We start from the raw sequence: 17,249 nt of genomic DNA, 5'->3' as shown, positions 1-17,249 counted from the left end.
GACTTTCGTCGCTTTTTACGACGATTTCCTTTCAGACTTGGTCTTTTCAGGATTCGGAAAGTAGCAAAAACCAATAGTTTTCATTCAAATGTTTATGGTTTTCGTTACTCGTGCGATAGAAAGAGGCATAAATTCTATTCTTTGGAAACTTTTTGAATATGTAGCAACCCGTATAAAAATATTATTCCTTATATTTCTTGCACAATTATATGTTTAGCACTTTGAATGCGCAAATAGTCGGAGATTTCTTCCTCTGCGCAAGCGGAAAAATGGTTTTTCTTTCAGTTTTTTTTATGAAAGATAGTGACAAACTCAGTAGCATCCGAACGGGGGGGGGGGGGATACAGTAAAAGCAAACCTGTCAGAGAATAAGTATATTTCTAATATATATATAATGTATGTATATTAGAAAAAAACATACACTGAATTAAAATTCACATTCTACACGTCATTTTAAGAACTTCATATCAAGAAAGCAAGCCATATAACCACTTGATGATTAAGCAGGTAGCAGGTAGAGTTTCCAGATTCAAAAACTGAGAACAGAGGACGCTTGCACGCGCACCTATAATAATGCCACTATTCAGAAGTGATGGAGCAACTATAGTAACAAAAAACACCACCCGCAACCACAATAATTATTGGTAACACAATAATATTCGGTTAATCTTTCCTAATCGAAACTGAACCACTGAAATAAAAAGAAGAAATCGAACAATAACGATTCGTCTCCCCTGGCTTATAATGAATTGTTTACAGTCTGGTCAGTTTTATTACTTTGCCTGAAGCATGGCGGGAGGTTTTCTTTTTTTATATACAAATACAAATACAACGCCACAACAGGCAAATTGCCCAACGAGGTGGCTGACTTAAGAACATCATGGATCCCCGAGCCATTTTTGGAGGCCCTACCTACTACTACTACACCACACATGCACCCCGCCCACCCCCCCCCCCCCCGCGAAATCTCCCAACGAATCGGTACATGCGGGAATGTGCGTGTACGTGTAGTGAAACCTGACGTGAAGTTTTGTTGTTTCTCTGGTTGTTATGTGTAGTGCTGCCATCTGCCACTAGTTTTTGTAACTAAGAGTGAAGTGTTATGATTGAATGATTTATCGTTGTAGGACTGTTGCTCTCTGTGGCGAGACTTTTTAACGGGGGATCGGCTCGCATTTGCACCTTGAAGTTGGGAACCACAGAAAACCAACTTCAGCCGACCACCACTGTGGGATTCGAACCCGGATCCTCGCATCGCGAGTCCGTCACTATAAGTCCACACCTCAGAAGTGTTTTTTTTTTCTTTTCGGCAGGTTTTTTTTCCAGGGGCGATTCCGCCATAGGAACAAGCATTGAGTGTCGTTTGCATCTTATTTTCTTATTTCTGAATAGAAGAGGTAGCACCTTCTTCACTTCAGTATACACGCCATTAGCTGTCGGTGAGCAAACAATGGTATTTTTAAAAGGGATAGGGATGTTGCAGGTTTTCTTCTTCCAGAGCTGTTTTACGGGGTGTCTTTTTCATATTATCCTGAAACAAGCTCGACCATGGCTAAAAAATCATCTGCCCTGCTTAGAGATAATATGGGTTCTGGTATTCTGGGAATTTCGACGGTGATTGGTCAAAGCATGTAAAAATGTGGGGGGGGGGAACAAGAGATATATATATGCTTCTCAGAGGGGAAAAAAAAATCTTCAAAAAGAAGAAAATAATTCCGGAAACCTGAAAAGGAGGACAAAAGAGAAAAATTTCTAAAACGTAGGAGGACGCTTGAAATTACATGAGAAGGAGGTCGTCTCGTAACCCTATGAGCAGGTCACTAAGGCCGTCTAAAACAGATGGGATACGTATATGAGTTAAAGGGAATGTGAAGTTCGATTTTTGTCTTTTGCTGATGATTTTTCAAAATTGACTGCAATTTTAAAATCAACAATAGGTTTTACACTCTCTTCATCGGGATATTTGCATTGCGGACGGATCCAGTCGGACGGTCTTAGACTGGAATCACACGTATACACATAATAATGTATCGGAAGTGGTTTGAAAATGACATTTCTTACCAGATGATAGTCGTTTGGTTCCATCATTTCTTCCGGCGTGTCGGGCACTTCACCTCCAGTGCTCCAACGTCGATCTTCGAAGGTCTTGTAACTGTTCCTGCGTTCTTCGGGGTTGACGCCTTCGCCACCGCTGCTGTGACGGCGGAGGGTTTTCCTACGGAGTTGGGTTCCCGCTTCGGTGTTGTCTCGCATTGCGGCGTCGAGGGAACGTCTGGGGGCAGTCCTGTGCACCGTCCTCCAAGGGTTCTTGGTCTGTAGGTGCTCTAGTATGGAATCACGTGATGTCGTGGATACCCTAAAATCCATTGAACATAAAACGCTCTTACTACAATGAACAGCAAATACATTTCTTCATTTTTCTTGATATTTTTTTCATGCCGAATTCGGTTTCGCGACAATGGAGAGATTGGCGGAACATATTTCCACGGGGAAAATACTGAAAATAGGGATCTGAGGCAAAAAACGCGTTTTATTTTCCTCATATCCCATTTCCCTTTGGTTTTTTTCCAAATATTGTTTTTTTTTGTGGTTGCTGAAATTTTAAATTTTTATTTGACATCCATGGGCAGTTTTTTTTCCAGTCACTTCCTTGGGTAGTTTGCTTGTTGCCTTTGTATTTGCATCTTAAATACTTGAAGTATCTGCAGTTGCACCCAAAATGTTGCTAGTTATCGTTAAAAATTGGAAAATTATCAATGACAATAAATAAAGCGCTACTGCTACAAACCGCCGTGGATGTATCATACAGGGTGATTCCATAATTCCCCATTACCGCCTTTTACTGGTAAACCGTTGATGCTATAGGCATACTAATTAGAAAAAAATACCTAAATAACGTGTAGAATTCGGATACATGTCATTCATGCTGCAAGGGCTTGTATAGTTAATGAAAAAAATAAAATTACCTTTTAATAGTGAGATAACCATGCACCCAAAAACCCAATTAGAAAGTTGCTGCCCTGGCTCAGGTTCACGCAAATATTCCACGTTTGTAAGTGCAATAAATATTCTCTGAGATATATGAATTCGAAAATTGGAGAAAAGTTGGGAAAGAACAGCATAAACGATACAAAGAAGCTATTGTTAGTTTTTGCTAGTCTTTTCCAACTTTTCTTCAATTTTTGAATTCAAACATCTCAGTGAATATTACACTTAGAAAGGTGGATTTTCCTTTTTGGACCAGACAGGGCAACAATTTCGGGTTAATTAGGTTTTCGAGGACAGGGTGTCCTGATAAAAAGTTAATTTTTATATTTTAATAACTATACCCTATATATGAATGACGTAACTGCGGTCCACACGTTATTCGGATACTTTTCGTGATTGGAAGTATGCTTAGATCCATGGTTCACAAGGGGATTATGGAATCATCATGCATATTTAACCAAAATTATTTTCGTATAATTCTTTTATCGAAGAGAAGAACGTTGATGTGTTGCAACAAATATCTTTGATAAATTTCATATTTATATTCATAAGTATCGTATAATAATTTATAAGTCGGGAAAATTAACTTTCATTCAAGTATAAATGAAGCTTCGTTAAGAAAATAGGGAAATTTTTGCAAAAAAAAGTCGAGAGAGCCAAAATTATGGGAAAATACGGGAACCTCCGGAAAAATGCAGGTCACCCCTAATTAATAGGGTTATTTTCTCGATATGCTGATGTATAGGATATAGAACAAAATAATGGTATTGTTCGGATAAATATTTTATCAATGACAATAACATTTCTGTCGTCCAAATAGAGTATTTTCTTAAGTTAGGCTGGCTAATTACCAATTCTAATTTGGACAAGAATTCCAAAACATGCCAAACCTCTCACGTTGTTTACTGGATAATGGTTTCTCATTAGAATAAATATTTATTCATAGATTTTCTAAGCTGAAATATTTTAAAAGGAAAAACTAATTACTGTGACTATTTGCATAGCGGAAATAATTATCATCATGGCTGAGAAATCTTTTATTTCATTAACAGATAGTTTTTCAATTTTATGGGGGGGGATACTTGCTAAATTATTATTATCAATAATGAAAATTTTCTAAATTTAGAATTTTTTTTCCAGGTAATTTTCTTTATTTCAAAGCCTATATTCAAACATGGAATGTGAGAGGAATTAGAATTATTTAAAAAAAATATTGCTGACATTACTTTGATTTATTATTTATACAATTATTTATTTTAATTAGAAACCTCCAAGTTTATATTATGTTAATGTGTGAACATGTTTCGATTAGTTTATTCAACTTTACGTTCATCGATCCCCATTTTTTTTCCGCAGGAAAAAACAAATATTTTTCGAAGAGGGATAACATGACTTGAGCAATCTAAAAATACAGACAAGGTCGGTTATAACGACATCGACAATTTCGTGAAATTTCGCCGTTACAACTGAGGTGTCGTTACAATCGAAGTTGACATTTTCTAGACCTTTCAGATATGAAAAATATTAGGTGGAATCAAATAGTGTGAATTTGCAAAGTTGTTATATTATGATTAACGGGACTTCGCCAGTTCTCATTAAAAATTTTGTCAATTGCCTATCGGCAAAATATTGTCAGTTACTGGGAATAACACTTGGTGAGAAATGCAGTGCTACAAGTCTGCAGAGATTAAAAATATATTTCACGGAAAAAAAAATTTAAAAAACATAGCGATTATGTGTGATTAATATACATATTCATAGTCAAATTGGTTATAAAATAATCCATAAATTACGCTAATTATCTTCATCCTCTATTTAAGTTAGGATTATGAATTAAAGTTAAGTTTCGTGTTGAAAAGTCGGGACATTTTTAAAAACAAAAATCGTGTTATATTATCGAACAATATAGAGTGGCTAGATCTCCCGGTTTTCCGCTACTTTCTCCCGAAAAATATTTTCGGGACGCCTGCTTGTCCCGGTTTACTTTGCGCGATGAAATGGAATCATTTTCAATATTTTCCCATTTTTACTTTAAACTACGTTAGATATGATGCTAGGAATTTATGATTTTACTTTTTACATTTTTGATAAGTTGACATTCTATGTAACCAAGGTACGCCGAACCATTTTTGAACCATTGCACTCTCGTTTACATTAGGCATATTGGGGTTTGAATGAGGGGATGGTGAATATAAACCTGCTCGGCAATTTTTCCCATTGTAGTATTCTTATTAAAATTCGATAGTGGGAGGGGCAACTGTATATACCATATCGCTAATAGCTCTTATTAATATAGAGAATTATACTCATTAATTATACTTATAATACTGATTGGCAACAAGGGACCAACAGAAATATGGATTCAGTTTTGAAGGAATCGCGTCCAGATTGCAGATAGAAATTTCGAGGGCTTTGACACTAAGATTATATAGATTATATTAAAGAAACCGATACATAGGGAGCCCCGCCTTTGCTCCGATATGGGATAAGCCCGTTACCCCGTAAGGTTGGGATTGTCTCTTCTAGGAAAAAGCGTTTTCAGTGTTAGCCTAATAATTTCAATCGGTTTTACATTACGCACTTGAGTACAAAGCATTGCTGTGAAAAATTTCGCACTAAAAATACTCAAAGTCCTTGTAACGAAATAATTAATCAATTTTACATTTTTTTTCCATCGGAATCAATAGCAGTTTCTGAACAATTCGGTTTACGAACGGACTTCTGGAACGAATTACATGTATTAAGTTCGTAAACCAAGGGTCGACTGCTCATAGAAGCTAACGGTCGACGCGTTCGTTATAACGGATGTAACGACCATGCGTTATGGACACTGTTCCGTTGCAACGACTGTTAACATAAGTCCCAAATATTTCATATATAACGGCTATTCTATATATTTTTCTTTCGCTATAACGACCTTTCCTGAGGAATGAATTGGGGCCGTTATAGCGAGTGTCGACTGCGATATGAAATGATGACAAAAAACATGCCGTTGTATCCGAGGTCGTTGTGTCATCATTGACGTTTTTAGCAAACTTCGTTGACATTATTCTTCATGAGCATCATCCGGAACAGAATTATAATTATATATTATAATTATCGACGTTATAAGCACAGTGAGATGACGTTATAACCGAGTTCAACTTTACTCCTGGCTTACAGTTGCAAAACTTTCAATAATGCTGTGACCCTCACCTGCTGTTTTTGCGGCTAGCATAGTAACTACTGTTGGGCATGTCTACGCCACTATCTTCGCTGCCAGTATCAGGATTGGCCCTTTCGTTTACTGGTACTTTTAATCGATGGACGTCTTGATGCTGGGCTGGATGTTGTCGCCTCCGTATAGAAGCTCCTCGACTACCTCTTGGGGAAGGTACTTTCTCGATCTTCAATCACATAAAAAGATCACAAATAATGGTAAGCGTTACAAAAAAAAAACCATATTGATCAAAATAACAAAAAGTAGATTTTCAATAAATCTTTAACCATCCCACCAGCATTTACGAGATATCTCGTCTTTTTGTAAGCCTTGAAAAGCCCAGATATTTTGTAAAGCTGACTTCTCAATGGAACACATTTTCCGGTCCTCATTCATTCTCCATGAAAATAGCAGGTAAAAGCCTACTTTATAAAAAAAAATGTAATTTTTTAGAGAGGTTTAGTGATTTTTGCTGTGCCTCGGTTAAAAGGGTTAAGGATGCTTGGAATTGGTTTCAAACCAGAATTCCGTGAAGGATGTAATTAAAAGACAAACTTATACAAATACAAAGCCATAACAGACAAAATGTCCGAGGCGGTTGAAAAAAAGGTGTCCATAAAAAATATGGATGTCATATATTTAACAGCAACCAAATTAAAAATGCAATTATAAAAACTAAAAACTATATATACATGATAAAATATAATACAATGTTCATAAAAAATATTTATGATTGTCTTATCTAAGTATGATGAGTTGCGGCTGCTCAACATGGGGGCGAACCTGCCTAAGGACTGACGTACCATACACGATGATGATCTAAGTAAGGATAGCTTCTTGATTTACCCCAACATGTTCATCGTATTTCTTTTTAAACGTGTCAATTGTGATAGAATTTACCACCCCCGGGGTAAGATATTCAATTTATTCACAACCCTATTAGAGAAAAATTCTCTGCAACACCACAACCTAGAATTGTCCCTTACTAATCGATACTGGTGTTCCTTTGTCAAAGCAGTCGATTGACAAGGTATCAATAAATCATGGTTTACCCATCCCGTTGAAAATATTGAACACGTTCATCATATCCCTCCCGACATCTGCGATCTTCCACAATGTAAACATATTAAATAATAATCAAGTCTTTCTTCATAGCTCAAGCCTTGTGTGCCAACAAGAGCACGTGCAACTCTTCCTTGCACCCCCTTCCCAGTTCCCCCCACCAGCCAAGTCTACGTCCTTCTGTAGGTACGGTCTCCAAACAAAACCTTACAGCATACTCCAATCCAGGATGGATTAGGCCTCGGAAAAGCGGAACAATGACTTTAGGAGAACGTGAAGAGACCTTTTTGAAAATTAAACCGAGCATTCTATTCGATATTTTGATCACTACTCTACAATGTGCAGAAAACCTAAGCCGCTCGTCAATGAGAATTTCCAAATCGGTGACCCTACTTGCATCCGGGATAGTTACATCATTCAACTCGTCAGAAAAACGTGGATCGTACGAACCAAAATGAGCTACCATGTATTTGTCAACACTAAACATCACGCTCCATTAATTTGTCCATGCTCTAATCCTTTTAAGTTGGTCTGGAGCAACTCGCTATCGCTTTGATTCCCGACTGCCCCCAGTAGCTTCGCGTCATCTGCGAATTTACTAACGATCGATACCCTGATCAAGTTTATCGATAAAAAGTGAAAAAAGTATGGTGCCAAGTATACTTCCACTAGGGACTCCACTTGTGACACTTGTTCAATCAGAGAATTCCCCGTTCCCCATAACCCGTTGTGAACTATTTCTTAACCACGATTCTATCCAATTCAACAAGTTGTCCCCAATCCCCAATCTCGTGTAAACGCTTCAAGAGTTTACCATGTTGGACCCGATCGATTACCTTCTGGAAATCAAGGTAAAAAAAAAACTAAATTTTTGCCCTTACAAAAACGTAGCCTTAGTCACGTGATCATAGAAGCAAAGAAGGTTAGTTACACATGACTTCCCTTTCCTGAACTCATGCTAATTATCCGACAATACATTATTTTCGTCTATCCACTTCACCAATTGTCTTTTGACAATTATTTCCAAAATTTCCGAAAGGGATCTCGTCAAACTCACTGGACGATAATTGGACACAGCTTCTCTATTACTGTTTTTAAATATCGCAACCACATTAGCAACCTTCCAATTCCTAGGGGCGATAACCTCAGCAACACTACTCCTGGAAATCTGTGCGACTGGCCCCAACAATTCATTAGCACATTCCCTGAGGACCCTACGATAGGTATGATCTGGTCCTGGTGCTTCGCTTGCATTACATATTATTTTTAGAAGATTTAGGACCTCTCCTCATCTTCCACTTGAACATCGTTGAGGATTTCAATACTCCATTCAACACCCATACATTGAATGTCGTTTTCTCTGTACGGGGTGTTGTTGCATGGGGTAATAAATGTGGATGATTTCTTTTTCTGATAGGATTTTTCAACTCCCCAGTTTCTCATTAATTTGTTCGTTGACGCACGAGAAATATTACAAATTCAATAATTAGATTCGTTTTTTCTTCAAATTTTTGCAATAATTTTTATGTTTTATACCGATATTCGTTATTTTTTTTGTATATTCATAAATGTCTTCTTATTATCGCATTAAAATGGAACTGATGTTCAACGAGGAAACATTATTTTTAATGAAAGTTAGGAATTATCGATTATAGGGAGAAAAATGGAAAAGATAATTGATAATTTTTTTAAAATTAATTTATGTAATTAAATCGGAAATTTTTCCCCTTGTAATTTGAATTCAAATTTTTTTGCCATTTTAATTGCCAACAGTTTCCGGAAAATCCCTTTTTAATTATTATTCTATAAAATTTTATACACACACACACACACACACACACACACACAGATTTCATTTTTATCTTTATTTTTTATTCTTTTTAGAATGTTTTCCTTATCAATGTAATCATCAGAGCCCACAGCTGTTTATATTTGTGTTGGCGCCATCTACGGGATATTGAGTAAACTAACTACGTATTGTAATAGATTATGTAACATTTTGAATGAATTCTAAACTTGGTGTATGTTTAGCAGTTCCGCATATTAATGTCGAAAATATTTTTTTATCATCGATATCTCTACAGAAATTTACTACAAGAATTTTAAATTAATTTATTACTGAACAAATAATATCGATTTTTCCTAATCAGTGAATCTTTTAATTTTCTATGTATTTTCTTTGGGTGTGGGTTTACGTCGGAAGACCTCCCTCTCTCTCTTTCCAGCCCGCGTATGACAGCGTTTCTCAAAGTATGCGTCGCGGTGAGCTGGAGATATTTATTTGAGGGTCTATTTATGTTTTGAGGATTTTTTTCCATAAGGGTGTGTGTGTGTGCAAATATCTATTAAACCATAGTTTCCCAAACTTTTTGTTCCATCGTCCCCTTCTTCAGAAATTCTTTTCTCTCATCGCCTCCCAAACGCAAGCGAACCCGTAGGATCCTGTGTTATACCCGTAGCTTTTATCATCCCTCATGGACCATTTCATCGCCTACCGTGGAGCGATATTTCCTACTTTAGGAACTGCACACGAGGACTAATTAGACCGGGACCTACAATTTATTGCCGATTACGAACACTGCAGCCTTTTTCTATACTTACCGAGAGGCTGGTGCTCTAACCAGTGCCGTCTTAACGCGTGGGCCCACCCGGGCATGGGCCCCGGGCCTCAGGGGAAGAGGGGCCTCACAAAAATGAGATCCGGTTGAAATTGTCTAGAATTTACAAGGTAGGACCTCGGAAAAACCACTTGGCCCGGGGGGCCCCTGATGCTCTTAAGACGGCACTGGCGCTAACCCCTAAATGTGGGACTCCCTGCGGTATCAATCTTTTTCTGTGGTAATATCGCCGTCTCTGTTGTACCCCTGTGTCAGGAAAGTTCCTGACAAGGATGAACCGGGTACCGAACTCACGACACCTCTAAACATTCTTTGATACTATAGGCGAGTATCTTATCGACCCCATAGGGGAAAAAAAACTCTTCTCTTATTTGAATTATTTTTTTGCATGGAATATAAATAATCTAGTTTTTAGATTATGCAACTGAACTATATATTGTGTATCTATGAAATTAGATTAGAAGATTATGTATCTAGATATCATTTTATTGCTGTTGCATGAAGATATATCGTTAATGCAAATTTAGTTAGATGTTTACTTTTCGTTAGCGCCCTCTACGGGCAAAAATTACGATGCCCGTTCGAGGCACGGACAATGAATTTCGAGAAGAAGCTGACATGACACGGGCAAGTCAGACAAGTGGTTGAAAATTCATAAAAATTGAAGGAATTGGTATACTATATTTGAATGCGGTTTGCGAAAAAGTTATTCTCACGACGGGGGAATTTTTCTGGCACAATAAAGAGGACCATTTCGAATTTTTGTCCATAGAGGACGCTGCACAAAAGAAATACAGTAAGTATGCAAATCTTAGTTCTACAAAATGCACGGTGTTAAAACAGCTCATTTCTGAATTTTCATGTTACTGGCGCTTACATAAGATTTTCATTGTGGTAATTAAAATTGGTAGATAAAGCACTATTGGTGAAATAGTGTTATCTCGGCCTAGAATCACCGAAGGTTTACGCACGTTTCGGACACAGAATACAGTCGGATCCCGTTATAACGAATACCAAGAGACCGGAGAAATCACTTTGTTATAACGAAATTTCGTTATAAAGGAATTCTAGGTTTTTGGCATTGTTTCTATGTAAACATATCTGGGGGGATTAGAAAAAGTGTTTCTTATATACGAGATTTTCGCTATAACGGTATTCGTTAAAACGGGATTCGACCGTAGATTGAAGAAAGGTTCTATGAAGGAATTCTGTGATTTGCTTTCGTGCAATGCCCTGTATTGACTAAAATTTGAACAAATTTTTTTCTTCTGTACCAAACACCACCTCCCATTCCGTTAGAATAACATTTCGCAAACCACATTCAAATATACCAAATCCTTCAATCTTTATGAATATTAACGAGTTTGTGGGACATCCTGTACATGATTATGCAATGCCTAATATGCATATCAATCAGTTCTGGTTGCTATCACTATTTCACGTTCATAGCTACGATAAACTTTTGTCTCATATATTAATTTTGTTTCAATGACTATACACATCGTACGAACACACGCATAAAAAGGAGTGAGGAATAAAATTGGAATTTTTCTTTTCATATATCTGCAAATCAATTACTTACTGGAGACGGAGTGAGAACATCTGCTGATTCGGCGTGGACCTCTACTGATAGTTTTATGGATTCGTTGCTCTAAAAGATTAATCAATGAAAAGCACAAATTACATGAACAGTATATGCGTAACATTAACATATGTATGAATTGTCTAAAACACATCTTATTTTGATTATAATTTATCCAAATAAGATATGTTAGCCGAAACAATTTATCCTTAAAAACCTTGAATAATTATTCAAGGTTTATACAATTATACAAACAATTATACAAATACAACGCCACAACAGGCAAATTGCCCAACGAGGTGGCTGACTTAAGACATCATGGATCCCCGAGCCATTTTTTGGGAGGCCCTACCTACTACTGCTACACCACACATGCACCCCCCCGCGGAACCCCCAACGAATCGGTACATGCGGGAATGTGCGTGTACGTGTAGTGCAACCTGACGTAAAGTTTGTTTCGGTGTAATGCTTGTTATGTGTAGTGCTGTCATCTGTCCCCAGTTTTTCTAACTATGAGTGAAGTGTTATGGTTGAATGATTTACCGTTGTAGGACTGTTGCTCTCTGTGGCGAGACTTTTTAACGGGGAGATCGGCTCGCATTTGCGCCTTGAAGTTGGGAACCACAGAAAACCAACTTCAGCCGACCACCACTGTGGGGTTCGAACCCGGATCCTCGCATCACGAGTCCGGCACTATAACCACTCGACCACCACAGGTTTTTAAGGATAAATTATTTCGGCCTTTTCAATGATATACAGCATATCCAGGGAATCCTTAACCAAGCCTTCCTCTTCTCAATCATTGGTCATAGGCAAAAACTTCCAAATGAAAGAACATTATTAATGGATAACTATATTCATATTATCCTCTTCACACCTGAGCCAAAACTGACTAATAATTGTTTTTGATTGATTTGCGTTCATTCCATGGCAAAATGTCCTTTAAAAAACACTTAACCAATTAATTAAATCTAATTAATTTTTTAAATTTAATTAATTAATATTAATTAATTATTTAATTTGGGCGGATACCCTTACTAGGACCATTTGAGTTAGGTACACGTATGTGTCTCAACTCATGTCTTAACTTCAACCATATAAAAACCATATAAAACAGTTAAAAATGAGCTACACATGTGTACCTCTGGAACTATGGTTTCCGCTCGAGAATTCCTGCCCGCCCGTTCTCTGTAATTTTTTGCGATTTCACGTTTCCGAAATCCCGAGGAAAATTCCCGGGAAATCGGTAAAATTACTGTTTTGACACATTAATGCTGAAAATGACGTATAAAAGATTAACAAAAACTCAATGGGAATATTTGTTTAAAATTTAATTAATTTTCTTTACCTATATTGCTTGAAAAAGAGATGTGGGGGGGGGGCTGGGGAAAGAATAGATTGAAAAAGAAAACGTGGAGGGGAGGGGGGGGGTTTCCAGTTTGTGTAACTCCACTTGCAATCCTGGCCTACTATGAAATCTTTATACGGTTTTGGGAAAGTGGGAACACGAGAGACGAACCAAGGAGATAATATGTGAGAAAAGGAGGCGGTGTTCCAGTTGATTCCGGACCTGTTGTGATTCCTTAATGTGTTATAGCGAGTCAAAGCTACCCCAATTATCCTATGTGTGGGGTTCGTCCATTTCTGAAAAAGACGGAAGCTCTCTGCTTTATTCTGAAGTCAAACATGCATAATACCTAATATATTTTCTTCACTCATCAGCTCCCCTTAGTTTATGGCCCTAATTAAGGGCCTCTTTTTCCATAGAGAATAATTGCGTAATACCCACCAATACTTTCTTGCCTATCCTCTCTCTGCAACCTCTTTATACTTAAAAATTTATAATTAATTTTTTTTTGTCCTTTTCTCCTAACCACCTGCAAGTGACTGAGAGAGAGGAAGTTATGTAATATTATTATATATAATGATTAAGAGTGATGTGTAAGCATGTGATCACCATAATTGGAATGAAGCCATCTCAGCGCTGCATATGCAAGTTGTAATTCTAACTATTTTTCCTTTGCTAACTGTAGGAAAATAAGAGAAAATAAAATTTCATCTGCGTAAATTTAATTTAATATGCAAAAAGAAAAACAGGAAATCGTATAAGTTTTTCGGATCCTGGCCAAACTGCAATGAAATTTCGGACTTATTGCCAGGGACTCCACCAGGATAGTCGAACACACAAGCGCGAGTGCCATTTCACCCTTCACGCAAAAATTTGTACACCTTCTACATTTAACTGCATGGATCATTAATATTATAATAATGTAATGATAATATATTATTATCAATTACAGAATTTAGCATTCGTGTCGTAAAAACGTCGTGTAATTGCCGTTGTGAGGCGCATAAATGAAATATTTGAAGTTTATAAGTGAATAAGTTTTGAAGTGAAAAGTATAGAGCAGTGGTTTCCAACCGGGGGGTGTGTCCACCTTCTAGGGGTAAGGAAGAGTATTTTTGGGAGTGCGAGATGGAAAAAAAAGCTACAACATGGTGACTGATTATTCAAGAAAATTGAAATCATGATAAAAATTGAATTTTTCAATTCCTGAAAAAATATGAATCATACAAATATTTTGACGCCTCATTTTCTGACTTCTGCTCGCAGAAATGTGTTATAAATTTTGCGTGGTAGAAGTTTTTTTTTTTTTCGATTCGTGATCGTGCTGGTTTTCTATTTCGGTTGAGAAAAAGTACCATTATTTACTTAAACCAATTTAGGTAATGCATATATAGTGTTTACATTGGTACCTCATGTTATTAGCATGTTGTGCTTAGATTTGATACCGTCGTGAATACACGCGACTCAGGAAAAACGTCAGAAAAAATCAGTCAATTGTCAAAGACAAATTTATTTATAGTTGTTGCGGCTGGGAATCAATAAGTTAAGAAACTTATCATGAATCTTTTTTCCTCAAATCTCGAAATTTTATTTAAAAATTGTGTTTTTTTAGTTTCGTTTTTTAATTAATTAAAAAAAATTAATATTAAAAATTTAAATATTAGCCATAGCCGAAAAGACATCAAACAATAAATAAAAGAATTCATGGAAATGAATTATTGGATAATTAATGTAATCAAGTACAGAAAAAAAAAACTGAATTTTTTAACATAAAAAACGTATTCGGGGGGGGGGGGTGTGGGAAGGTATGTCACATTGCTTTGGGGGGTTCGGGAAGGAAAAAAAGGTTGGGAACCACTGGTATAGATAAGCGAAGCCGAAAATAACGTCGTATAAACGTAAGGAGTCGTGTAAATGGGGTTTCACTGTAAATTAGTGATGTATTGTTTCTAATTTTCCTGGGAATTCGGAAACCCTATCTGAAGCGAAAACTTTACGGCACCTTTTCGTAAATAAATTAATTTTTGAAAAAAAATTACTTGATTTGCGTATTCCCCAGAGTCCTTCAGTTACATAGGTAGATATGTAGGTATATTTTATTTATATAGATATAGGTATATTTTTAAACTAAGTATATTGTCGAGAGAGTTGTTTGCTTTTATCGCTGTGTTGAACCCACCTTGCAGTATGCCTGTAAAAGCGGGACGACCGAGCATATTGATATGCAGGTAGAAAAAGTTTGTTCTTTCGGAAATATGTAAAACAAAACGAGTTTCACTGTCGTGTGCAAATATTAACAGACGTAAGAACTTTAAACTTTGAGAGGGGATTCAGGGATCATTCACAAATCAAACATGTAACCATATACATAGCGAATCAGGCACTGATCTACACAGTTTGGAACGCCAGCAAAGCAAAAATACACTTTCTTGAAGCTGAACTGTACCCACACACACAAATCAAACAGGAAAATGGTTGAATTTGTACTTGGGCAAGTAATGAGATATCGGTGTCAAAAAATGTCTCCACTATATATTGAGTGATTATGATTAATGTTCTACTGGTTTGTTTTTTTTGAATATTTTTATTAATACAATTTAATAAATAAATTTTACTTTTCTGCAAACACGTGAGTAATTAATTTAATCCATAAATTTGGCATACGAAAAACTCACTAGCACTATTATACCATTTCACTTACGAACAAATCACAAATGCTTAACACTAAGAGACCTTAATGGGAATAAAATCAACCTCTCATTATTCCAATTCATATTTTTACATCGACCCCCTCATTGACAACTATAAAGACAGCTCACACACACGCAAAATAATAATGGAAAAAAATCATTAAATTTGAAATTAAATATCTCGCTCAATCCTTGTTGTACGGTAATAAAAAATGTTTTGCATGCAGAATACTGTATTATCGCAAGAACAAAATTTTTCTAGTGTACAGCGTCGATATTCAAATATTTTTCACGCTATCAGCACGCTCTGGTCACGTGAAACTCAGTACATTCTATACTGGAACACGAGATGATCACGTGACGGGATACTCATTCGGATAGAGCAGTGATTCCCAACGTGGGCGTTAAAGCCTCCCTGGGGGTTGATGGGGGCGGTAGAAGCAACGGGTATAACATAGGATCCTATAGGTTAGATTGCGCTGGGGGCGATGGGAGAAAAAAAATTCTGAAGAAGGGGGTGATGGGACAAAAAAGGTTGGGAAACTATGGGATAGACCGAAGGGGACCATGTGTGATAGAAATCAACAGCCAACCTTCCAGCTCTCAGGCGACAGATGGACATACGCACTCCCTCTCTCTTGAAATGTAAACATTGTACACACATACAGGGTGATTCGAAATTAATGGAACAAACTTTAAGAAGTGATATAAGACCCCTAAAAACAAGCATTTTTGGTCAGAGAGTGTGCGGTCGAATCGCAAAAGCGAAGGCTGTAGAGGGTGTTTTTAGAGAGTGCGCAACAGCACTTCCCCAAAAACAAATATCATATTTTTCTGACGGATTTGCTGCAATAAGTGCAATCAACCATTCGCGATGGGATTGGTTTTTCATTGATGCAATTTATTACCATCAAAGTAATGTTGTGCCAAACAATGGTCAAGCGATTTCATGACTTGTGGTAGAATTTGCGTTACCCAGGTTGTACCATGAGAAGTCCTACCACATTACAATACCTTTCACCCTCGAATAGTTGGTTGCACTTATTGCAGAAAATCCATCAGAGAAATATGATATGATACTTCCTTTTGGTGAAGTGCTCTCTAAGAACATCCTCTACTGCCTTTGCTATTGCAATTCGACCTCACATTCTATGATCAAAAATGCTCGTTTTGGAGCTTCATGTCACATCTTAAAGTTTTTCACATGAATTTACTCTGTATGCTTTAACCATCTTTAATTAAATGTTGTGTATCAAAAATACGTCTCTCTAGCCTTGGAGTCAGATGTGCCAATTAGGATAATATAGTTTTTGTCTACGACCAACGGTTGAGAAGAAAACAAAACCTGGATAACGACTTTCTGTGCACTCATTGGTTGTTACAAAGATCGCAGACTTAAAGATTTGCCGAGTTTAGTTCAATAGTATTTGTCTGATAATAAGGAATCGCCGAATCCCGTCGGTAGGAGAAGATATCTTTTATAAGAACATTTGTTTCATGATCCTCAGAAGTGCTTGCAGTAACCGAAGCCACAAAAAAAATCGGTGTCTGGCAGAAGAACATATTGGCATTCTTTCGCAGAATTGTTGTTAGAAGGGAATGCCGCCAATTTCCGTTTCCCCACTTATGCCAGCAGCAGCATCTCCGCGAATTCGTGAAAGTATCGTAAGGATGACTAAAGTTTGATTCGGTTTTTCCTCCGGTTTCCTTTACTCTCTTATTATTATTTTCGAAGACAGTATAGCTTGAGAGAGAAGGGAAA

The 17,249-nt window shown here is 37.0% G+C and overlaps 1 protein-coding gene across 1 annotated transcript in view; it reads right to left on the bottom strand.

Moving 5' to 3' along the window:
• Nucleotides 1-17,249, bottom strand: part of dysc (whirlin protein dyschronic) — a 237,101-nt gene that overhangs the window by 101,387 nt on the left and 118,465 nt on the right. Inside the window, exons 8-10 of the mRNA XM_089231819.1 lie at nucleotides 11,450-11,518; nucleotides 6,184-6,374; nucleotides 2,062-2,356 (exon numbers count right to left, since the gene is read on the bottom strand). Coding sequence (XP_089087945.1) covers nucleotides 2,062-2,356; nucleotides 6,184-6,374; nucleotides 11,450-11,518 — 555 coding nt within the window. The remainder of the gene's footprint in view (nucleotides 1-2,061; nucleotides 2,357-6,183; nucleotides 6,375-11,449; nucleotides 11,519-17,249) is intronic.

Source organism: Pholcus phalangioides, unplaced genomic scaffold, assembly GCF_987345545.1.
Source record: "Pholcus phalangioides strain wild (caught in Gottingen) unplaced genomic scaffold, Ppha-v1.0 ptg000004l_1, whole genome shotgun sequence".
Lineage (NCBI taxonomy): Eukaryota > Metazoa > Arthropoda > Arachnida > Araneae > Pholcidae > Pholcus > Pholcus phalangioides.
The sequence above is the reverse complement of the archived record's forward strand: the minus strand, read 5'-3'. Positions and strand labels throughout refer to the sequence as shown.